The sequence below is a fragment of the Drosophila santomea genome, unplaced genomic scaffold (genome assembly GCF_016746245.2).
Source record: "Drosophila santomea strain STO CAGO 1482 unplaced genomic scaffold, Prin_Dsan_1.1 Segkk57_quiver_pilon_scaf, whole genome shotgun sequence".
Classification (NCBI taxonomy): domain Eukaryota; kingdom Metazoa; phylum Arthropoda; class Insecta; order Diptera; family Drosophilidae; genus Drosophila; species Drosophila santomea.
Genome location: NW_025318988.1, coordinates 12,970 through 27,534, shown reverse-complemented (window position 1 = coordinate 27,534; position 14,565 = coordinate 12,970). Strand labels below are relative to the sequence as shown.

Sequence of the window (14,565 nt, the reverse complement as noted above, 5' to 3'; positions counted from 1 at the left end):
TACCGCGTAAAAAAAGTGGTACTCGTAACAAATTATATCATCGTTTTATTGTTATCTTCTTTCCTTTTGGTATTTTGGACAACGTTTTCCGCGCAAATCAAGGTATTTAACTAGCTAACCAGCTTTACTGGAACATCCCCAACCTTCCAAAATGTTGTGAAAATGTGGCTTGCTCCATTTTTGCGGTTGATTAGTAACTTGGGGTGTGAAGTCTGAATTCGTAGCTTATGTGTTTGGTGCTGATCATGGAACTTGGAGCGATGTGCTCGTTGATTTTAGTGTAGTTGTCCATGTGCTTTTGCTTCGAGTGGGATTTTTGAAGGGCGCAGAGGACTGGCTCTGAGCTCTAACTCGATGAAACGTTTAAGAGACATGTTTTTACCTCCTCAATGTGGCCAAGTGTAAAGCTCTTGGAAAAGCCGAAAACCGTGCGGGGCAAAACATTCGGTTCACTTGGAGAAATACGAGGACGCTGGATAAATCGTGCAACCACGTAAAAAATCGAAACAAACTTATATATAAGGTTGTCAAATATCTCCCTTCCGCCTTTTTGGTTTTTTTGAATTTCGCGGCTATGTACAAAGCGCTACAGAGCTCGTATCTGGAAATACTATACATAATATGAAAGGTCTTGACATAACCTACAAAACGACGCTATGCATGATTAATTTGGATATTGCGTTTAACAGTTATAGACGTGTAAACATGGAGTTCACTAACGCCGAAATTCGCGCTATTTTAAAGTTTTCCTTCGTTAAAGGCAAATCCGCTAGAGAAACGTTCCGTGAGATTAATGGTGTTTTGGGGGATGGTACTCTATCACTTCGAACCGCGGAGGAATGGTTTCGACGATTCAGAGCCGGTGAAAACGACACCATGGATAAGCCAGCCGGCGGAAGACCTGTGACGACAAATACCGATCAAATCATGGAATACATCGAGTTAGACCGGCATGTGGCATCTCGTGACATCGCCCAGGAGATGGGAGTTAGTCACCAAACCATTTTAAACCATCTGCAGAAGGCTGGATACAAAAAAAAGCTTGATGTTTGGGTGCCGCATGATTTGACGCAAAAAAACCTTCTGGACCGAATCAACGCCTGCGATATGCTGCTGAAACGGAACGAACTCGACCCATTCTTGAAGCGGATGGTGACTGGCGACAAAAAATGGATCACATACGACAATATCAAGCGAAAACGGTCGTGGTCGAAGGCCGGTGAATCGTCCCAAACAGTGGCCAAGCCGGGATTGACGGCCAGGAAGGTTTTGCTGTGTGTTTGGTGGGATTGAAAGGGAATCATCCACTATGAGCTGCTCCCATATGGCCAGACGCTTAATTCTACCATCTACTGCGAACAACTAGACCGCTTGAAGCAGGCGATCGACCAGAAGCGTCCAGAATTGGCCAACAGGAAGGGTGTAGTGTTCCACCAGGACAACGCCAGACCACACACTTCGTTGATGACTCGTCAGAAGCTACGGGAGCTCGGATGGGAGGTTTTATCGCATCCACCATATAGCCCGGACATAGCGCCAAGTGATTACCACCTGTTCCTGTCCATGGCGAATGCCCTTGGTGGTGTAAAGTTGAACTCAAAAGAGGCTTGTGAAAAGTGGCTGTCCGAGTTCTTCGCAAATAAGGAGGGGGGCTTCTACGAGGGAGGTATTATGAAGTTGCCGTCTAGATGGAAACAGATTAACGAACAAAATGCTTTATAAAAAGTGTTACAGTGATCGGATTTAGTTCAAATATGCGCCGTTTGTTACGAGTACCACATTTTTCACGCGTAATCCGTCACTCCTTACCTTTGTGTAAATCGATTAATTCCGATTGTTATATTTTTATTTTTTCTCGCTCAATACAGCGACCCCGGTGTTTTTGTTTCGATCGTCACATTTTTTCACGCGTTGTCCTGCGCATCCACATCCTGTCTAAAGTGATGCGATAATTTGGTTCTTACCTTTGTTCGCTATTGGTTGAACGATTTATTAAGCGTCCCAAATATATAAGTATGTTTCGATTTTTTACGTGGTTGCACGATTTATCCAGCGTCCCCGTATTTGTCCAAGTAGACCGAATGGTTTGCCCCGCACGGTTTTCGCCAATTGGCCACATTAAGGAGGTAAAAACATTTTGATTGTCTCCTCTGCGCCTTTCACAAATCCCACTCTAAGCAAAAGCACATCGACAACTACACTAAAATCAACGAGCGCATCGCTCCAAGTTCCACGATCAGCACCAAACACAAAACCAACGAATTCAGACTTCACACCCCAAAGTACTATCAACCGCAAAAATGGAGCAAGCAACATTCTCGCAACATTTTGAAAGGTTGAGGATGTTTTAGTAAAGCTGGTAAGCTGGTTAACTACCTTGATTTGCGCGGAAAGAAGATAACGATAAAACGATGATATAATTTGTTACGAGTACCACATTTTTTACGCGTAATCCGTCGCCCCTTACCTTTGTCTAAATCGATTATTAATTTTTTATTTGTTTCCTCGCTCAATACAGCGACCCCGGAGTTTTTGTTCCGATCGTCACATTTATTCCTGCAGATATATTACTCTGGGCTGAATTCCAGGCTGTCTTAAAAGATCGTCATCGAAAGCTTGAGGCGATTGAAGATATTTAAGTTAAACGCTCAAGCCAGAGCACTGCGGACTGCCAATAGCTCGCGGGCGATTTAGACCTTTAAAAATAGTGTGACGGTAACTCTACAATCCTGTAAACTTTGTTCGTAAGAAAACTATCCATCCCAAGTAAAGCGGCAAAAATATATAAAACAGCAGATTTAGTGTTTAAGCTGTATTGCCAGAACGCATCTTCTTAGGGATTACACCAGCACGCATTACTGCATTACTTACAGAGGAAGCCACAACACACTCATGCACCGAAATTGGACTCCACCAGTCCAATCAGAGGTCAATCCTGACCACCACACCCGTATACACCTATAACCACCAGGAAGATATAAAGCCCACTCCATTATTTCAGAACGCTTGTTTAACTGGTTTAACTTGCATTTTAAATCAACCCATGCTTAAGGCTTCACCTTTGCGGCTAAGACCAGAAAGCGTCAACTCAACATATGTTCTCCCGTCAAGCCCCACATCCAATTTAAAACTTCTGCATATATAGTTCCACAACTGGACAAGAATCTACAATCCTGTACTTTACCTGTAGAATCTTTAAAGCATATGCAGCCTTTGCAACTAGCAGACCCAAATTTCTTCATTTATTCAGGCGTTGTCCACATCCTGTCTAAAGTGATGCGATAATTTGGTTCTTAAATTACTTTTGTGCGATTTATTTAGCGACCCTGTATAACTCTAAATCAACAAACCTTAGCTTTCGATTAATTTGGGTATCTGCTTTATCACGCGACTCCAGTTATATTTTTCCAAATACGGAATAGTTCAATCGATCCAACGGGTTGCACGCTTATCCAGCGTCCCAAATATTATATATAAGTTTGTTTCGATTTTTTACGTGGTTGCACGATTTATCCAGCGTCCTCGTATTTCTCCAAGTGAACCGAATGTTTTGCCCCGCACGGTTTTCGGCTTTTCCAAGAGCTTTACATGCCACTTGGCCACATTGAGGAGGTAAAAACATGTTTGATTGTCTCTTAAACGTTTCATCGAGTTAGAGCTCAGAGCTAGTCCTCTGCGCCCTTCAAAAATCCCACTCGAAGCAAAAGCACATGGACAACTACACTAAAATCAATGAGCACATCGCTCCAAGTTCCATGATCAGCACCAAACACATAAGCTACGAATTCAGACTTCACACCCCAAAGTACTATCAACCCCAAAAATGGAACAAGCAACATTCTCGCAACATTTTGGAAGGTTGAGGATGTTCTAGTAAAGCTGGTAAGCTGGTTAACTACCTTGATTTGCGCGGAAAACGTTGTCCATTATACCAGAAGGAAAGAAGATAACGATAAAACGATGATATAATTTGTTACGAGTACCACTTTTTTTATGCGTAATCCGTCGCCCCTTACCTTTGTCTAAATCGATTATTATTTTTTTATTTGTTTCCTCGCTCAATACAGCGACCACGGTGTTTTTGTTCCGATCGTCACATTTATTCAGGCAGATATATTACTCTGGGCTGAATTCCAGGCTGTCTTACAAGATCGTCATCGAAAGCTTTAGGCGATTGAAGATATTTAAGTTAAACGCATAAGCCAGAGCACTGCGGACTGGCAATAGCTCGCGGGCAATTTAGACCTTTAAAAACAGTGTGACGGTAACTCTACAATCCTGTAAACTTTGTTCGTAAGAAAACTATCCAACCCAAGTAAAGCGGCAAAAATATATAAAACAGCAGATTTAGTGTTTAAGCTGTATTGCCAGAACGCATCTTCTTAGGGATTACACCAGCACGCATTACTGCATTACTTACAGAGGAAGCCACAACACACTCATGCACCGAAATTGGACTCCACCAGTCCAATCAGAGGTCAATCCTGACCACCACCCCCGTATACACCTTTAACCACCAGGAAGATATAAAGCCCACTCCATTAACAAATCAACCGAATGTGCAAACGTTTCTATATTTAAACACTCAAGGGGTCCTCATGAGTACGACTTTAATTAAATACTCAGCACACGCACTTATTGACTCGGGTTCGGAGGCAACCTTAACCTTTATTTCAGAACGCTTGTTTAACTTGCTTAACTTGCATTTTAAATCTACCCATGCTTAAGGCTTCACCTTTGCGGCTAGCCCAGAAAGCGTCAACTCAACATATGTTCTCCCGTCAAGCCCCACATCCAATTTAAAACTTCTGCATATATAGTGCCACAACTGGAACAGGATCTACAATCATGTACTTTACCTGTAGAATCCTTAAAGCATATGCAGCCTTTGCAACTAGCAGACCCAAATTTCTTCATTTATTCAGGCGTTGTCCACATCCTGTCTAAAGTGATGCGATAATTTGGTTCTTAAATTACTTTTGTGCAATTTATTGAGCGAACCTGTATAACTCTAAATCGAAAAACCTTAGCTTTCGATTAATTTGGGTATCTGCTTTATCACGCGACTCCAGTTAAATTTTTTTTTAAATACGGAATATTTCAATCGATCCAACGGGTTGCACGCTTATCCAGCGACCCAATATATATTGTTTCGATCTTGGTTGCACGATTTATCCAGCGTCCCGATATATAAGTTGTTTTGATTCAATTGGTTGAACGATTTTCCAGCGTCCCAAGTATATACGTTTGTTTCAATTTTTTTTACGTGGTTGCACGATTTATCCAGCGTCCCCGTATTTCTCCAAGTCAACCGAATGTTTTGCCCCGCACGGTTTTCGGCTTTTCCAAGAGCTTTACATGCCACTTGGCCACATTGAGGAGGTAAAAAAATGTTTGATTGTCTCTTAAACGTTTCATCGAGTTAGAACCTAGAGCTAGTCCTCTGCGCCCTTCAAAAATCCCACTCGAAGCAAAAGCACATGGACAACTACACTAAAATCAACGAGCACATCGCTCCAAGTTCCACGTTCAGCACCAAACACAAAAGCTACGAATTCAGACTTCACACCCCAAGTTACTAATCAACCGCAAAAATGGAGCAAGCACATTCTCACAACATTTTGGAAGGTTGAGGATGTTCCAGTGAAGCTGGTTTACTACCTATATTTGCAAGGACAACTTTATATACCAAAAGGAACGAAGATAAACGATGACAAATTTGCTACGAGTACCACATTTTTCACGCGTAATCTGTCACCCCTTACCTTTGTGTAAATCGATTAATTCCGATTGTTATATTTTTATTTTTTCTCGCTCAATACAGCGACCCGGTGTTTTTGTTTCGATCGTCACATTTTTTCACGCGTTGTCCTGCGCATCACATCCTGTCTAAAGTGATGCGATTATTTGGTTCTTACCTTTGTTCGCTATTGGTTGAACGATTTATTAAGCGTCCCAAATATATAAGTATGTTTCGATTTTTACGTGGTTGCACGATTTATCCAGCGTCCCCGTATTTGTCCAAGTAGACCGAATGGTTTGCCCCGCACGGTTTTCGTCAATTGGTCACATTGAGGAGGTAAAAACATTTTGATTGTCTCCTCTGCGCCTTTCACAAATCCCACTCTAAGCAAAAGCACATCGACAACTACACTAAAATCAACGAGCACATCGCTCCAAGTTCCACGATCAGCACCAAACACAAAACAACGAATTCAGACTTCACACCCCAAAGTACTATCACCGCAAAAATGGAACAAGCAACATTCTCGCAACATTTTGGAAGGTTGAGGATGTTCTAGTAAGCTGGTAAGCTGGTTAACTACCTTGATTTGCGCGGAAAACGTTGTCCATTATACCAGAAGGAAAGAAGATAACGATAAAACGATGATATAATTTGTTACGAGTACCACATTTTTTACGCGTAATCCGTCGCCCCTTACCTTTGTCTAAATCGATTATTAATTTTTTATTTGTTTCCTCGCTTAATACAGCGACCCCGGTGTTTTTGTTCCGATCGTCACATTTATTCTTGCAGATATATTACTCTGGGCTGAATTCCAGGCTGTCTTACAAGATCGTCATCAAAAGCTTGAGGCAATTGAAGCTATTTAAGTTAAACGCTCAAGCCAGAGCAATAGCTCGCGGGCGATTTAGACCTTTAAAAATAGTGTGACGGTAACTCTACAATCCTGTAAACTTTGTTCGTAAGAAAACTATCCATCCCAAGTAGAGCGGCAAAAATATATAAAACAGGAGATTTAGTGTTTAAGCTGTATTGCCAGAACGCATCTTTTTAGGGATTACACCAGCACGCATTACTGCATTACTTATAGAGGAAGCCACAACACACTCATGCACCGAAATTGGACTCCACCAGTCCAATCAGAGGTCAATCCTGACCACCACCCCCGTATACACCTTTAACCACCAGGAAGATATAAAGCCCACTCCATTAACAAATCAACCGAATGTGCAAACGTTTCTATATTTAAACACTCAAGGGGTCCTCATCAGCACGACTTTAATTAAATACTCAGCACACGCACTTATTGACTCGGGTTCGGAGGCAACCTTAACCTTTATTTCAGAACGCTTGTTTAACTTGCTTAAGTTGCATTTTAAATCTACCCACGCTTAAGGCTTCTTTTTTGCGGCTAAGCCCAGTAGGCGTCAACTCAACATAGGTTCTCCCGTCAAGTCCCACATCCAATTTAAAACTTCTGCATATAAAGTGCCACAACTGGACAAGAATCTACAATGCTGTACTTTACCTGTAGAATCTTTAAAGCATATGCAGCCTTTGCAACTAGCAGACCCAAATTTCTTTATTTATTTAGGCGTTGTCTACATCCTGTCTAAAGTGATGCGATAATTTGGTTCTTACTTTTACTTTTGTGCGATTTATTTAGCGACCCTGTATAACTCTAAATCAACAAACCTTTGCTTTCGATTAATTTGGATGTCTACTTTATCACGCGACTCCAGTTATATTTTTCCAAATACGGAATAGTTCAATCAACGGGTTGCACGCTTATCCAGCGTCCCAAATATATAAGTTTGTTTCGATTTTTTACGTGGTTGCACGATTTATCCAGCGTCCCCGTATTTTTCCAAGTGAACCGAATGTTTTGCCCCGCACGGTTTTTGGCTTTTCCAAGAACTTTACATGCCACTCGGCCACATTGAGGAGGTAAAAACACGTTTGATTGTCTCTTAAACGTTTCATCGAGTTAGCTAGTCCTCTGCGCCCTTTAAAAATCCCACTCGAAGCAAAAGCACATGGACAACTACACTAAAATCAACGAGCACATCGCTCCAAGTTCAACGATCAGCACCAAACACAAAGCTACGAATTCAGACTTCACACCCAAGTTACTATCAACCGCAAAAATGGAGCAAGCACATTCTCCAACATTTTGGAAGGTTGAGATGTTAGTAAAGCTGGTAGCTGGTTAACTACCTCGTTTTGCGCGAAAACGTTGTCCAATATACCAAAGGAAAGAAATAACGATAAAACGATGATATAATTTGTTACGAGTACCACATTTTTTAAGTGTAATCCGTCGCCCTTACCTTTGTTAAATCGATTATTATGTTTTATTTGTTTCCTCGCTCAATACAGCGACCCGGTGTTTTTGTTCCGATCGTCACATTTATTCTGGCAGATATATTACTCTGGGCTGAATTCCAGGCTGTCTTACAAGTCGTCATCGAAAGCTTAGGCGATTGAAGATATTTAAGTTAAACGCTAAGCCAGAGCACTGGCAATAGCTCGCGGGCATTTAGACCTTTAAAAATAGTGTGACGGTAACTCTACAATCCTGTAAACTTTGTTCGTAAGAAAACTATCCACCCAAGTAGATCGCAAAAATATATAAAACAGAAGATTTTAGGGATTACACCAGCACGCATTACTGCATTACTTACAGAGGAAGCCACAACACACTCATGCACCGAAATTGGACTCCACCAGTCCAATCAGAGGTCAATCCTGACCACCACCCCGTATACACCTTTAACCACCAGGAAGAATAAAGCCCACTCCATTATTTCAGAACGCTTGTTTAACTTGTTTAACTTGCATTTTAAATCTACCCATGCTTAAGGCTTCACTTTGCGGCTAAGCCAGAAAGCGTCACTCAACATATGTTCTCCCGTCAAGCCCCACATCCAATTTAAAACTTCTGCATATATAGTCCACAACTGGACAGAATCTACAATCCTGTACTTTACCTGTAGAATCTTTAAAGCATATGCAGCCTTTGCAACTAGCAGACCCAAATTTTTCATTTATTCAGGCGTTGTCACATCCTGTCTAAAGTGATGCGATAATTTGGTTCTTAATTACTTTTGTGCGATTTATTTAGCGCCTGTATAACTCTAAATCAACAACCTTAGCTTTCGATTTTTGGGTATTGCTTTATCACGCACTCCGTTATATTTTTCCATCGGATAGTTCATCCATCCCGGGTTGCCGCTTATCAGCGTCCCTATTATAGTTTGTTTCGATTTTTTCGTGGTGCCGATTTATCCAGCGTCCCGTATTTCTCCAAGTGAACCGAATGTTTTGCCCGCCGGTTTCGGCTTTTCCAAGAGCTTACATGCATTGGCCATTGAGGAGGTAACATGTTTGATTGTCTCTTAACGTTTCATCGAGTTAGGCCAGCTAGTCCTCTGCGCCTTTAAAAATCCCCTCGAAGCAAAAGCACATGGACAACTACCCTAAAACAACGAGCACATCGCTCAAGTTCCATGATCAGCACCAAAACAAAAGCTACGAATTCAGACTTCACACCCCAAGTTACTAATCAACCGCAAAATGGAGCAAGCAACATTCTCACACATTTTGGAAGGTTGAGGATGTTCCAGTAAGCTGGTAGCTGGTTAACTACTCGATTTGCGCGGAAAACGTTGTTCCAATATACCAAAAGGAAAAAGATAACATAAACGATGATATATTTGTTACGAGTACCACATTTTTACGCGTAATCCGTCGCCCCTTACCTTTGTCTAAATCGATTATTAATTTTTTATTTGTTTCCTCGCTCAATACAGCGACCCCCGGGTTTTGTTCCGATCGTCACATTTATTCAGCAGATATATTACTCTGGCTGAATTCCAGGCTGTCTTACAAGATCGTCATCGAAGCTCGAGGCGATTGAAGATATTTAGTCAAACGCTCAAGCCAGAGCACTGCGGACTCAATAGCTCGCGGGCGATCCAGACCTTTAAATAGTGTGACGGTAACTCTACAATCCTGTAAACTTTGTTCGTAAGAAAACTATCCATCCCAAGTAGAGCGGCAAAAATATATAATACAGCAGATTTAGTGTTTAAGCTGTATTGCCAGAACGCATCTTCTTAGGGATTACACCAGCACGCATTACTGCATTACTTACAGAGGAAGCCACAACACACTCATGCACCGAAATTGGACTCACCAGTCCAATCAGAGGTCATCTGACCACCACCCCCGTATACACCTTTAACCACCAGGAAGATATAAAGCCCACTCCATTATTTCAAACGCTTGTTTACACTTGCATTTTTAATCTACCCATGCTTAAGGCTTTACCTTTGCGGCTAGACCAGAAAGCGTCACTCACATATGTTCTCCCGTCAGCCCCACATCCAATTTAAACTTCTGCATATATAGTGCCACAACTGGACAAATCTACAATCTTGTACTTTACCTGTAGAATCTTTAAAGCTATGCAGCCTTTGAACTAGCAGACCAATTTTTCATTATTCAGGCGTTGTCCACTCCTGTCTAAAGTGATGCGATAATTTGGTTCTTATTACTTTTGTGCGATTTATTGAGCGACCTGTTAACTTAAATCGAAAACCTTAGCTTTCGATTATTTGGGTATTGCTTTATCAGCGAATCCAGTTAATTTTTTAATACGAATATTTCAATCGATCCAACGGGTTGCACGCTTATCCAGCGACCCAATATATTATGTTTCGATCTTGGTTGCACGATTATCCAGCGTCCGATATATAAGTTGTTTTGATCAATTGGTTAAACGATTTATCCAGCGTCCCAGATATATAGTTTGTTTCGATTTTTTACGTGGTTGCACGATTTATTCACGTCCCCGTATTTCTCCAAGTGAACCGAATGTTTTGCCCCGCACGGTTTTCGGCTTTTCCAAGAGCTTTACATGCACTTGGCCACATTGAGGAGGTAAAACATGTTTGATTGTCTCTTAAACGTTTCATCGAGTTAGAGCCTAGTCCTCTGCGCCCTTTAAAAATCCAACTCAAAGCAAAAGCACATTGACAACTACCCTAAAATCAACGAGCTCATCGCTCGAAGTTCCACGATCAGCACCAAACAAAAAAGCTACAAATTCAGACTTCACACCCCAACTTACTAATCAACCGCAAAAATGGAGCAAGCAACATTCTCACAACATTTTGGAAGGTTGAGGATGTTCCAGTGAGCTGATTAGCTGGTTACTACCTCGATTTGCGCGGGAAACGTTGTCCAATATACCAAAAGGAAAAAGATAACGATAAAACGATGATATAATTTGTTACGGTACCACATTTTTTAGCGTAATCCGTCGCCCCTTACCTTTGTCTAAATCGATTATTAATTTTTTATTTGTTTCCTCGCTCAATACAGCGACCCCGGCGTTTTTGTTCCGATCGGCACATTTATTCAGGCAGATATATTACTCTGGGCTGAATTCCAGGCTGTCTTACAGATCGTCATCGAAAGCTCGAGGCGATTGAAGATATTTAAGTCAAACGCTCAAGCCAGAGCACTGCGGACTACAATAGCTCGCGGGCGATCCAGACTTTGAAATAGTGTGACGGTAACTCCAAATCCTGTAAACATTGTTCGTAAGAAACTATCCTACCCAAGTAGAGCGGCAAAATATATAAAGAGCAGATCTAGTGTTTAAGCTGTACTGACAGAACGGTCAATCCTGACCTCTGACTAACGGAGTTCGCAGATTGACGTACGTTTCAAAAACAAGAGGCTGCTGGTCAACAAAAATTGACACGTCTAACTGAGATTGCTTGCATATGTTTCTGTGCTTTGCTAAGTTGCCAAAAATAACTCTGTCCCTATGGAAACAATCCCTTATGAGTAAGACAGATATATAACTCTGGGCTGAATTCGAGGCTATCTTACAAAATCGTCATCATAATTTTTTTGTGTTAAAGCTGTATTGCCTTCTTTGGGATTACACCAGCACGCATTACTGAATTACTTACAGATGAAGCCACATAATACTCATGCACCGAAATGGCACTCCACCAGTCTAATCAGAGGTCAATCCTGACCACCACCCCCGTATACACTTTTAACCACCAGGAAGATATAAAGTCCACTCCATTAACAAATCAACCGAATGTGCAAACGGTTCTAGATTTAAACACTCAAGGGGTCCTCATGAGTACGGCTTTAATCAAATACTCAGCACACGCAATTATTGACTTGGGTTCGGAGGCAACCTTAACCTTTATTTCAGAACGCTTGTTCAACTTGCTTAAGTTGCATTTTAAATCTACCCACGCTTAAGGCTTCTTTTTTGCGGCTAAGCCCAGTAGGCGTCAACTCAACATAGGTTCTCCCGTCAAGTCCCACATATAATTTAAAACTTCTGCATATAAAGTGCCACAACTGGACAAGAATCTACAATCCTGTACTTTACCTGTAGAATCTTTAAAGCATATGCAGCCTTTGCAACTAGCAGACCCAAATTTCTTCATTTATTTAGGCGTTGTCTACATCCTGTCTAAAGTGATGCGATAATTTGGTTCTTAAATTACTTTTGTGCGATTTATTTAGCGACCCTGTATAACTCTAAATCAACAAACCTTTGCTTTCGATTAATTTGGATGTCTACTTTATCACGCGACTCCAGTTATATTTTTCCAAATACGGAATAGTTCAATCAACGGGTTGCACGCTTATCCAGCGCCCAAATATATAAGTTTGTTTCGATTTTTTACGTGGTTGCACGATTTATCCAGCGTCCCCGTATTTTTCCAAGTGAACCGAATGTTTTGCCCCGCACGGTTTTTGGCTTTTCCAAGAGCTTTACATGCCACTCGGCCACATTGAGGAGGTAAAACACGTTTGATTGTCTCTTAAACGTTTCATCGAGTTAGAGCCTAGAGCTAGTCCTCTGCGTTCTTTAAAAATCCCACTCGAAGCAAAAGCACATGGACAACTACACTAAAATCAACGAGCACATCGCTCCAAGTTCCACGATCAGCACCAAACACAAAAGCTACGAATTCAGACTTCACACCCCAAGTTACAAATCAACCGCAAAAATGGAGCAAGCAACATTCTCACAACATTTTGGAAGGTTGAGGATGTTCCAGTGAAGCTGGTTAGCTGGTTAACTACCTCGATTTGCAAGGAAAACGTTGTCCAATATACCAAAAGGAAAGAAGATAACGTTAAAACGATGATATAATTTGTTACGAGTACCACATTTTCTACGCGTAATCCGTCGCCCCTTACCGTTGTCTAAATCGATTTATTCCGATTATTATGTTTTTATTTTTTCTCGCTCAATACAGCGACCCGGTGTTTTTGTTTCGATCGTCACATTGTTTCACGCGTTGTCCTGCGCGTCCACATCCTGTCTAAAGTGATGCAATAATTTGGTTCTTACTTTTGTTCGCTATTGGTTGAACGATTTATCAAGCGTCCCAAATATATACGTATGTTTCGATTTTTTACGTGGTTGCACGATTTATCCAGCGTCCCCGTATTTGTCCAAGTGGACCGAATGGTTTGCCCCGCACGGTTTTCGTCTGTTCCAAGAGCTTTATAAGCCAATTGGCCACATTAAGGAGGTAAAATATTTTGATTGTCTCCTCTGCGCCTTTCACAAATCCCACTCTAAGCAAAAGCACATCGACAACTACACTAAAATCAACGAGCACATCGCTCCAAGTTCCACGATCAGCACCAAACACAAAACCAACGAATTCAGACTTCACCCCCCAAAGTTACTATCAACCGCAAAAATGGAGCAAGCAACATTCTCACAACATTAAGGAAGGTTGAGGATGTTCCAGTAAAGCTGGTTAGCTGGTTAACTACCTCGTTTTGCGCGGAAAACGTTGTCCAATATACCAAAAGGAAGAAGATAACGATAAAACGATATATAATTTGTTATGAGTACCACATTTTTACGCGTAATCCGTCGCCCCTTACCTTTGTCTAAATCGATTATTAATTTTGTATTTGTTTCCTCGCTCAATACAGCGACCCCGGTGTTTTTGTTCCGATCGTCACATTTATTCTTGCAGATATATTACTCTGGGCTGAATTCCAGGCTGTCTTACAAGATCGTCATCGAAAGCTTGAGGCAATTGAAGCTATTTAAGTTAAACGCTCAAGCCAGAGCAATAGCTCGCGGGCGATTTAGACCTTTAAAAATAGTGTGACGGTAACTCTACAATCCTGTAAACTTTGTTCGTAAGAAAACTATCCATCCCAAGTAGAGCGGCAAAAATATATAAAACAGGAGATTTAGTGTTTAAGCTGTATTGCCAGAACGCATCTTTTTAGGGATTACACCAGCACGCATTACTGCATTACTTACAGAGGAAGCCACAACACACTCATGCACCGAAATTAGACTCCACCAGTCCAATCAGAGGTCAATCCTGACCACCACCCCCGTATACACCTTTAACCACCAGGAAGATAAAGCCCACTCCATTATTTCAGAACGCTTGTTTAACTTGTTTAACTTGCATTTTAAATCTACCCATGCTTAAGGCTTTACTTTTGCGGCTAAGCCCAGAAAGCGTCACCTCAACATAGGTTCTCCCGTCAAGCCCCACATCCAATTTAAATTTTCTGCATATAAAGTGCCACAACTGGACAAGAATCTACAATCCTGTACTTTACCTGTAGAATCTTTAAAGCATATGCAGCCTTTGCAACTAGCAGACCCAAATTTCTTCATTTATTCAGGCGTTGTCTATATCCTGTCTAAAGTGATGCGATAATTTGGTTCTTAAATTACTTTTGTGCGATTTATTGAGCGACCATGTATAACTATAAATCAACAAACC

General features: G+C 41.3%; 1 protein-coding gene across 1 annotated transcript; it reads left to right on the top strand.

The window, feature by feature from the left end:
* Window positions 1-690: 690 nt before the first annotated feature.
* On the top strand, window positions 691-1,312 carry LOC122756591 (histone-lysine N-methyltransferase SETMAR-like). The gene has a single exon (XM_044006683.1). It carries the CDS (start codon window positions 706-708, stop codon window positions 1,291-1,293), a length of 588 nt encoding a protein of 195 aa, XP_043862618.1. The 5' UTR covers window positions 691-705; the 3' UTR covers window positions 1,294-1,312.
* Window positions 1,313-14,565: the final 13,253 nt, after the last annotated feature.